This window comes from Microtus oregoni, unplaced genomic scaffold (assembly GCF_018167655.1).
Source record: "Microtus oregoni isolate MIOR12 unplaced genomic scaffold, Mior012 000010F_ref0000083, whole genome shotgun sequence".
Classification (NCBI taxonomy): domain Eukaryota; kingdom Metazoa; phylum Chordata; class Mammalia; order Rodentia; family Cricetidae; genus Microtus; species Microtus oregoni.
The window spans coordinates 17,765,638-17,776,458 of record NW_024543069.1 but is presented as its reverse complement, the minus strand read 5'-3'; the positions used below and the strand labels follow the sequence as shown (position 1 = coordinate 17,776,458).

Below are 10,821 nucleotides of genomic sequence, written 5' to 3'. Positions count from 1 at the left end.
ATCTGCACTTGTGTCCAGAAAACAACACAGGACCTCAAGGTGGGGCAGTACTTCACTTATCCACTAACTATCACCATGATGGAGTCCCCAGGAGACAGAAACACCTAGTTGCTACATCAGCCATCCAGAAACGAGAAAGGTGGCAAAAGGCAGAACCAGCTTGAGATTCTGAGATTCGGCTCAATTTATCATTGAAAACATAGACGCAAATGCTTATGTTTATACCTGAAGCATCACCTCCCTCCTATTTTGGTTCTTTTCCAACAAAACTAATGATTTTTATATTGATTATTATTTAATCTTCATGTCAATGTGCTGTTAGAAACAGGCAATTTGGAGCTATTTGTGTTTAACAGGTTGACCCACGGATTGGTTTCTTCATTACCAGGCTTATTTTTAGAAGACTGTAGAAAGTTTTGCTTGTTGAGGGAAGACTCTCTGGAGCTAGTTTATCCTGTCAGTCCTTGCATAAAAATCTTAACTAAAGTCAGGCACAGTGGCACAACTTGGAGTCTCAACACTTGGGAAGCTGAGGCAGGGGGATTGCTAAAAATCCCAGCTCAGTCAAGGCCTCACAGGGGAAACGTATCTCAAAACAACAACAACAAAAACAAACAAACAAAAATACCCAAATAAATCAATGCCCTAAACTGAGCACTGAAGCCTTGTTAGAACTGATCTGACTTTCATCTGTGCAAAGTTCAAGGTTGGTTTTGGGAGACACCACTGACAGCTCTTAGCTGTGATGAGCTACTCTTCTGCACGGCTCTCTCCTTTCCCCATCCCAACCTTGGACTGTAATTTCTGTCTCCTCTCTTTCTCCCCCTGCTGTGACTTCTAATGAAATAAATTTCAGGAAGCCTTCTGATTGAATCCATGACAAGTGTGTAATTGACAGGAGCAGCTGGGCCCTCTTGACACGTGACCACCCTCTCGTTCTTTCGGTTGGCTTCTTTATTTTAAATCCCCACCTTAGCTCTTTCTCCTATTTCTCTTTGGTTGAAGGACATCTCTGAGAGTTTCCTTAGATTTCTTGCTTCCTATATTTTCCTGTTACTTTGATTTGAGACTGAACATTTTCCTCATTTCCTAAGGTATTCTTCAGAAATCATCCTGTCTCATTTTTTATTCTTAGGAGCTTCTACAGGGTCTCCTTGCCTGCTCATCAGGGTTTCATTGCTCTTACCTGAAAACTCAGAACAGCCGTACCAGCCGTTGATTTCTTTCCTTTCATACTGACACCGAACGTAGCTCTAGTGTTTGTGGTGTCGTATTTATTTTAATTGGATGTTCTTTTTCTTCCCTTTCCTGTGGACGTACACTGGAATTATTCTCAATGATCTTTTTGTCCTTATTTTAAACAAGAAAAAATTAGATTTTCTGAAGATGATAATGAGAATCTGAGCACAAGAGTCTTTTCTTTATGAGTTTAAGTGCAAAGATATGAGTTTAATGATTATCATTTTCAATTTATATTTTTTATAAAAGCTGTGTAAAGACATATTAAGTGCATTTGAGAAGCTTCAAAGAGTCTCTGTGGCTATCACTACCTTTGAGGATCAGCTTAATATTTTCTCTTGAGAGGAGTCTTCTGGGAATTGCTGGTTTTTAATGCTGAGTCCTTACTGGCCACTAATAGTTATGCTTTCTAAGCAGCGACCCCCACTTCTTTCAGCTCCATCACTAGTTTGTGACCCAAGTTTAATCCCTTGGGTTTAAAGTCCGTGACAGTGGATGAACTCCCTAACCTTTCTGATCAGGTAATTTTATCACTCCTACTATTTACCTCAGTAACATTATTGCCAGTAGTAGAATGGGATATTCTAGAAAAACAAAAAAAAAAAAGCTTTATATTTTTGGTCATTTTTCACTTTCAAATTATTATATTAATATGTGTGTTCGTGTTTTAACTACATGTATGTCTGTGAATCACATGTGCTTGGTGTCCACTGAGGCCAGAAGAAGGCATTGGGTCCCAAGAAACTGGAGTTACAGATGGTGGTAACCATCATGTGAAAGCTGGATATTGACCTCAGGTCCTCTGGAAAAGCAGATCATGCTCTTAACCACTGAGCCATCTCTCCAGTCCATAGACAATGTTTTTTTAATTGTGTCTATTGCTGACTATAAATCCTAAGTCTACGGGGAGCTAGTGAAATCCTGAGTGAATGTGTATTGTTGCTACGAGCATGGCCACGTCAAGGACCTCAATGGTCCAGCTCCATGGACGTTGCAAAGCCTACCCAAGGTGAGGCTCAGAGGATGACACAGCCTTCCTCTGGGTTGAGTGCAAAGGTTGAGAGTGTGTTGAAATGTCCACCATAGTTTTTTTTCTCTGAGGATGTTCATGGTCTGAAGACAGATCATACTGAGATTAGCTAAACCTGCCTCCTGCCTCTTGTTCAGCTGTGGGCTGTAACCCTGCCTCGCTTTTCAAAGGTTCTGTAATAAACATGGATAAGCTTCTGGGTGCTGTGCCTTCCCCATCCGGGAACCCAGACCACCTGATCTCAGCTTTTTTCTGTATGTCTGTGTGTCTGTCATTTCTTCATTCTTCTGTTGCCCCAAGTCAGGGTTCTGGAAGTCATTCATAAGACTTCTGTTGCTATGTTACATGATATTGTGATAAGCTTTGTGTGTTCTTGGCATTTTAAACACATTAATACTCATTTATATCTCCAAGGGTGGGACAGTATGAAAGATTCTTGCTCATCCTAAGGGTTATGGTGGACACACTTAAACATATCACAGCTCAGTAATGGGAAAATATCAATTTTCTGTAACCAAAGTTTATGTGGTGTGGGAACTTGGAAGAATGAAGACACAAAGTCACAAAGAAAGCTGTCGACTTTTATTCTTAGATTTAATAAAAATGCCAGCAAATAAAAAGGAAAACCTAGCTCTGCCTGTTTAGATTCTTGTTGGTACTTCTGGGCAGCATTTCCTCCTTGGAGGCAGTGTCATGGCCAGCAGAGGAGCAAAGGATCCAGAGCACAAGACAGTCTGGCTCCCGAGCTTCACCTCAAGAGACAAGGTGAAGATTTACAGAGAGGAGAAGAGGAGGCCAGAGAGATCTTGCCTAGGTGGCCCCCTAGGCTCCTCAAGTTCAGACTGCTAGGCATGTCAAAGGACAAATATTTTGAAGTCCCTGAGCCCCAACACACTGTAACTCCAATTCACTACCAATTAGCATCCAAGTGCTGGCAGCAATGTTGGGGGCAATATGGGACATATGTTTTTCTATGTTTCTCTTACACTTTTAAGGCATATATAATATTATTCAAATATGAATACAGACAGTCGGTCTTAGGTGATCTTTTAATTTTTCCTTCATCGAATCTGGTTCAGTATTTTACAAATAGAAGGTTACAAACAAATGATTATAGTTTGTCCCTATAAGGTGCATTTTTAATTTTAATATACCTTAAACATAGTACAAATACATAGTTAAATATGATAAATGTGAAAGTAGTATTTCAAAGAATCACTCTTTTTTAAAAAAAAATCCACTTTTAAAATGTCTATGATGCAGTCTGGTTCCCTAAATTTCTAGTAGGTTTTCTGAAAGGACTTAGCGCTCTCTGGACCAAAGGTAGGTTTCAAAACACTCACATGATGAGCTAATGCATTTGCAACAGACTTCTGCGGGAGGTTATATACTGCTTAGATTGCAAATGGGCAATGGAAAGGAGTGAGGAGGCAAGACCTCCTGAGTACCCTGGAAAGGCTTAGTGGGCTTTCCCTTGCTTCCTTTTCCTTCACAGTAGATGATGCAGCCCTGCTAGGAGCCTGTCAATCAAACTATAGAGGAGCATCTCTTAAGGCTTAGAATCGTGGGAATCATATGATGGTGAAGACTGGCCAGTAACAGAAAAGATAACACAGCTGTTTCTGAGCTGCATCCCCTGTACCCTTTGGCGTGTTCTAATGTTATCATCGCTGTGCTTTGGGGTTCACAGCACCTGTGTGTTCGCTCGGTCCATGGAGTACAACTTGCTGCTCCCCTGAAGGATATGCTGGGTGGAGTGATTTTCTTTCCGCTATCTGAGAAAAGGGCTCACGATTTTCCTCTAAGGTTTCTTGTTTGTTTCCACTCTACATTGTGTGTGAGTGTTTGTGGGTACTTGCACACATGCTCATGCGTCACAGCCCACGAGTGTGGAGTAGGAGTGTGGAGGTCAAAGGACAAAAGGCAATGTTTTCCTTCCACCAGGTGAGTTGGGGGACCAGGTCCTTGGGCTCACTGGTAAGTGACCAATGCCCTGAAGGGCTGAGCCATTTCACCAACCCCTCCTTAGTATTTTTAAGGGAACACAGTCATTGAATATATGGGACTAGAAAGAAATAGATATAGTATATACTTGAAGACATTTCATTTTTATATTTTTTCTGTAAGAGAAATGTATTTGTTCATGTAGCACACAAAATACATCAATCAGTTAATTGTCATAAAGTGCTTGGTGCCATTCTTGGGAAAGCCTGCTCAATTATGTCCTCAAGTAGGAAATAACCATTTAATTTACAACTAAAAGTATACACATTTTGGAATATGTTGCCTACATTTTTATGCATTTGGAGGCCTAAACTAAGGTCTGCCATAAATATACTAATTGCATTGTTCTCTGGTTGTATTTTTAAGGTATCTGCTAGAGGAACGTGCAACTACGAACTTTAAGAAACAGGATTGGTAACAAGGGCAAACCATTCATTAATCACTTCCCAAAGGGAACTCTTTCTCTATAAAGCTGTGTGTAATACTCGGTTTGATGTTGAAATACTTTTACTGTAGTCTCTGATATTTAATTAAACGTGAATGGAGGTTTGATGGCGCTTGTCTTTTCCAGCAAGTGTTATCTAACAAGTTGTACTGATGATATGTGTAGCCTTAGCTATCATCAGTTGAATCAGGCTCTTAAGGACATTCTCACAAAAATGTTACCAGTGAGGCTGATTTATTAGCAATTTGCTAAATTGATGGGAAAAAAAACAGTTGAGATTAACGACAACAAAAAACAACAACAAAAACAAACAGACACGAAGGGCAGAACGCGACTCGCCCATGCTGCTTACCACCCTCATTCATTCAAAGCTGGCACCTTCTGGGATCAGCAGGTTCCTACATGCGCTTGGCAAAGCAAGGCGCTGTGCAGGGCCAGGGCGTGCCCACCTGCAAACTGCTGGCTGTCTGGAGCCTGCAAACACCTTGCGAATTCCGAGAGACTCTGGGGATGTCTGCCCAGAACGTTCAGCTCACAGCTTTAGGCAAAATGCTGCCAGCGTTCAGAAGCTTTCCAATGTATCAGCAACTTCACTTTGCAGAGCTGGCTGGTGGAGGTCTTAAGGAAACCCCTCTGACCAATTGCTCGCTAGTAGCCGTCGCTACCATAGCTTATCTTTTGTTCCGACCACTGATTCGAGTGGCAGCGGCCGTGCCAGGCGTGCAGGGGCACCGCGAACCCTGCTTCCAGAGGCCACCTCCCGCCCTCCACGCCCAGCCCTGAGTCCTCCGCCACGAGCTTGCACGGCGGAGACACGCCCCTCTCCTCCCCGCGGAGCGCGGACTCGCCCGGGCTCTCTGGCTCCGCCCACCCCGCTGGGAGCCTGGCTCTCTTTCCTGCCCCCTGCACTCGAGACCCAGTGGAGCCTCTGGAAAGGCTGCAGCCCTCATGGACCACAAGCGGGGTGCAGGCTAGCAGCGTCGGGGTCCGCGGCCACGCGCTCTCCAAAGGACCTCCCGAGACTGAGCGCGGGGCTGAGAGCGCGGCCGGAAGAAGCGGCGGGTGGCCCCGGCGAAGGTCCGAGCTTGCCAGGTAGGGAGTAGGCAGATGGCCAGACAAAGTTGATCAGTGCGGGAGGTGGCTGGCCTGCGCCTTCTCGCCGCTGGGAACCGCCGAGCGACTTGAACTCGACCCCGCCGCGCCGCGCCGCGCCCCGGGCGCGCGGTGCAGCGCTGATCTGCTGCTGCCCCGCGCGGGAGCGCACTTGCAAACTTGGTGGAGGTGCCCTGCGCGTCCTGTTGTGTAACCTCCGCGCTGCCAGCTGGACCGGGAAGTTGCCTGCCCGTCCTTCAGCTTGGTTCAGTCGCAACCTCGGGGCCAATTTCATGGCCCGCGACGAACGCGCGGCTAGAGCCGGCGTGGGCGAGCCCCCGCGCGCCCCGACCCGTGGGGAACTCCAGCGCGCCGTCCCTTCCCCTCGCCCGCGCCTCCGATGCGCGCTGAGCCCTTCGCCGCTGCCGCCCGCTCGCTGCGGTCTGCCCCTCCGAGTTGCTGCCTGAGTTGGAGAGCAGAGGATGACCGAGGTCCCTTGGCCAGCTGTCCCCAACGGGACGGACACAGCCTTCCTGGCTGGCCTGGGCTCGCCTTGGGGAAACAGTACAGTAGCTTCCACGGCAGCAGTTGCCTCTTCATTCAGATGTGCCCTGACCAAGACCGGCTTCCAATTCTACTACCTGCCGGTGGTCTACATCTTAGTGTTCATCATAGGCTTCCTGGGCAACAGCGTGGCTATCTGGATGTTCGTTTTCCACATGAAACCTTGGAGCGGCATCTCCGTGTACATGTTCAACTTGGCTCTGGCTGACTTTTTGTACGTGCTCACCCTGCCAGCTCTCATCTTTTACTACTTCAACAAGACTGACTGGATCTTCGGGGATGCGATGTGCAAGCTTCAGAGATTCATCTTCCATGTAAACCTCTATGGCAGCATCTTGTTCCTCACCTGCATCAGCGCACACAGGTACAGCGGCGTGGTGTACCCGCTCAAATCTCTGGGCAGGCTCAAGAAGAAGAATGCCATTTATGTCAGCGTGCTGGTGTGGCTGATTGTGGTGGTGGCCATCTCCCCCATTCTCTTCTACTCGGGCACTGGGATGCGGAAAAACAAAACCATCACCTGCTATGACACCACCGCCGATGAGTACCTGCGAAGTTATTTCATCTACAGCATGTGCACAACCGTGGCCATGTTCTGCATCCCCTTGGTGCTTATCTTGGGCTGCTATGGATTAATTGTTCGAGCTCTTATTTACAAAGACCTGGACAACTCTCCTCTCCGGAGGAAATCCATTTACCTGGTAATAATTGTCCTGACAGTGTTTGCTGTGTCTTACATCCCTTTCCACGTGATGAAAACTATGAATCTGCGGGCACGGCTGGATTTCCAGACCCCAGAAATGTGTGCGTTCAATGACAGGGTTTATGCCACCTACCAGGTGACACGAGGTCTGGCAAGTCTCAACAGCTGTGTGGATCCCATTCTTTATTTCTTGGCTGGAGACACTTTCAGAAGGAGATTGTCCCGAGCCACCAGGAAAGCTTCCAGGAGAAGTGAGGCCAATTTACAATCCAAGAGTGAAGAAATGACTCTCAATATCTTATCCGAGTTCAAGCAGAACGGAGACACCAGCTTGTGAAGGCACCAGACCCAAACACCTCCCTTTTGTAACATGGTAGGATGCTCACAGAACCAACTACCTTTTTGTTCTCCTTAAGTTTCTAGTGCTCCAGATCAGACAGTAGTGAGTTGAGAGAAAAAAAAAAAGGAAGCATCGGTTTATTGCACGCTCACGTTTATCTTCCTTTCCTGTAAGCTCCTTTCTTACTCACTAGGAGTCTGTGTAATCGAGCAGTGCCACCTAGATAAACACGCCCTCTTCTCCCTTTGAAACTCACAGGCACGGCTATTATTTAAGTATGTGCATGAGTAGCAGGGCACTTTTGATGTTAAAAGTTTCTCCCAGAAAAACTGGCCGCCTGGAATTGGAGTTTGTGATTTGTCCAGCCTCTGTTGCTGTGTGTATCTCATGGTGAAAACAAACTAAAGTCTCTACTTTCAAAAACTGCTTGGCCTAGGCTAATGCAATACCGGTCAGTCCATTCAGTAATGAGCAGCTGCCTGCGGTCCATGCCCTTCAGTTCCTCGGAAGCATAGATGGTGGCTGATAATGTCTTTGGGGAATTGAAAAGGAAAATAAAATCAGTGGACTTTTATGTGTGGAAAATGAGTATTTCCAGTCATTTCTGGAAGACGGATTCCTGCACATTGCCTGTTTAATGTTTGGTGGTGGGAGGATGCGGATATTATATTATTGGCAAAATACATTCAAAATAATTGAAGTGCATGTGTTTTTCTTATAAATATTGTGGACTGTTAGGCTTCCTGGGATAAAAAAGCCCTCACATGCCCCACTGCTGTGCAGTGTCTTTGGACTTTGTGTTCCAAGAGAAGTACTCACCCACATCTGTGAAAACAATTTTGAGAAATCACAGTTAAATTTCAGACTAAAGGTTGGCTGGCTGAGGCAGCAGAATGTTAGATTGAGGGCTATAGGGCAGGGCTGTTAGTGTTTTAGAGGATTGTGGTTGACATTCACAGTGCGGCTGGGGGTGGGGAGAAGAGTTCTAGAAGAAGGGCCCAAAACCAGAATAGTAATGGGAAGGTTCTTTCTGACTCCTCAGAGTTCTTGAAAACATGAAATGCCTCCTGAAGCGTGAATGTAAGGAAGTCATAGGTGTGCCAAGAGCATGGGCAGCTGTCATCTTTTAACAAATCGTTATCTTTTAGTGACTCTTGAAATGAAAACCATTTGCAGAGAGAAAGTAGAGGAAATTAACTTGGAAGTAACCGAGGCACCATAAAACTGAAAAGAAGGCAATTGAAAGTGTACATCAAGCCCTCTGTAGTTAGGGGATAGCCCCTGTTTTCTACTCTTGTCTGCTAAGCAGCAGTGAAATATTTGTAAGAAGGTACTGAAATTTAAAAAGAATTTTCAATGAGTAACGAATTGCTACATGTGTAGTCCTTGGTATCACTAAACTTAATATAATTAAAATAATGAGGAAACAGTCACAAATAAATAACCTGCTGTCGGAAGAACTTTAGCTTGAAAGCTAGTCTTTACCGGCTATCTCCTGAGGTTATAAATGACGCTAGAAAGCGCTTTTAAAGTACTTCCTAAGACAAAAAAAAAAAAAAAGAACCTTTGTGACCCAGTAGGATATAATGACATAAAATTCAGGGCTGGATGTCAGTTTTAGACACGCGAGTGACCGGGGACCTGAGAGCTCTTTGGAGTGCTTCCATTTGCCAAGTCTCATGTTACTCAGACCCGTGAAGATGAGCTGCATTCAGCCCTCCTATCTCTCAGTGGCTCTCTTACACAGTCAGTCTTGCCATAAAAGCCAACTGAAGAAGACACTTTAGGTGTCTTCCACTTTTGAGGTTTGCAGGGTTCCCAAGGTGTTAAGATTCATGCAGCATTTTCTGTTTCAGAATCCTACAGACAGAAATCTAAAACACAGCCTCAGTATGTTGACACTTCAAAAATGTTCAGTGGCTCAAAAGTAATTTTGTTAAACTAATCCAAATGGAAATTTCAGAAACACACAGCTCAGTGATCCATATGTCTCCATTATTTCCTCACTGTTTAATACAGTTTTCTGCGTTTGAATTTCATGATGCCAGTCTGATCTTGGGTATATATTAAATGCACTGTTTCAACATTCATAAACTGTTCTTTGGGGATGTGTTTTGGTGAGGGGAACCAAGGTCCTTTACACTTTGCCGTGTTCCTCTTTCTGGGGATTAGCCCCAGGGCCTAATGGATACTAGGCAAGAGTCCAGCCACTGAGATACAGCCCCAGCCTCACCTTCTTCCTTAGCTTGCTTCATCATTTAATATAATAACACTGACTGTGCCAAATTTTTCCAGGTCAAGAGAAGTCCCTGAGATGACCTGTGCGTGCACAGGTCAGGAAGAAGCAACACGTTATTAGCCAAAAAACCAATTTGTGCCGCCTGATATGAGTAAGCATATTCATAGTAAAGACAGATCTGTTGACACTTGGGTGAATGACACCAAAAAATGTACAGTTTAGCAAGTCACTGAATTTCACACTCCAAAAGTGTTTCCAACTTCAAGGGTTTGTGATTGTTGTCGGTTTTGTTGTTATTCCTTACAAATTGTTCTTTGGCTCTTTGAAGGTTGCTTTGAACTTCTATTACACTAACATGATAAATTGAGAAGAAACTTAGCACAGAGAAAATTCAAAATTAAAACCATTATGTGTCTGCTGAGAATTTGCTGGAATCTTGACACTTGAATCCCATTTTGCATGAGCAGCAAAGGTGAGAGGGCATTCATTTGTTGGCACCATGGGTGCTGCAGTAAATCTTAAAAAGCAGACAATGAGAACTGTTTGGAATCTGGTTCTGTGCTTCCTAGGACTCTTCCATCTAGTCCTTGGATAAAATTCTTTGTGTTTACCAACTGTTGTATGGACAGGTTAAAACCTGAAAATCTCTACTTAACCAGGACACTATACCACCTTTTGATATGACAGATACCAGTACTTAGCAAGAGCCAGAATTCAATTAGTAACAGAACTTAGAAGATGTGGTACTAGTAAGCATGTATCAAAGATTTTGTTTTGCCAATTGAATGTAATTACTATAATAGTATTTATTGATGAAGCTCGTGGGCCTTCAGCTGTACAGACTGTAAAACTTCTTTGAGAGTACAATATACTGATGTAAATTCTATTTATTGCAATGTATAATATTCAAATGTCACACTGGCATATTTTATGATAATATAATGCTAGATAAAATGGCAATTATATTTAAGACTTTTTCAGATGTTAGTATTGAACATTTAAGTCTAGTTTGTATTTGAATCTAAAACAAAAATCTGTTTTATTATGTGTTTAATTTTCCCTGGATTTGGGTTTGCATGCCTTCCTTTCATTTAGGATTCTTGTTCTACAGGCACAACTTGGTGTTAGACTATCATAAGATTCATAACGAGTGTAGGATATTTTA

The 10,821-nt window shown here is 44.1% G+C and overlaps 1 protein-coding gene across 1 annotated transcript; it reads left to right on the top strand.

The window, feature by feature from the left end:
* Nucleotides 1–5,634: 5,634 nt before the first annotated feature.
* On the top strand, nt 5,635–7,997 carry P2ry1 (purinergic receptor P2Y1). Its single transcript, XM_041659355.1, has one exon. The coding sequence runs from the start codon at nt 6,293–6,295 to the stop codon at nt 7,412–7,414; it is 1,122 nt and encodes a 373-aa protein (XP_041515289.1). The 5' UTR covers nt 5,635–6,292; the 3' UTR covers nt 7,415–7,997.
* Nucleotides 7,998–10,821: the final 2,824 nt, after the last annotated feature.

What these genes read in the sequence shown, in the direction of transcription:
- P2ry1 (XM_041659355.1), top strand. Translation starts at nt 6,293, where the DNA reads ATGACCGAGGTCCCTTGGCCAGCTGTCCCCAACGGGACGGACACAGCC.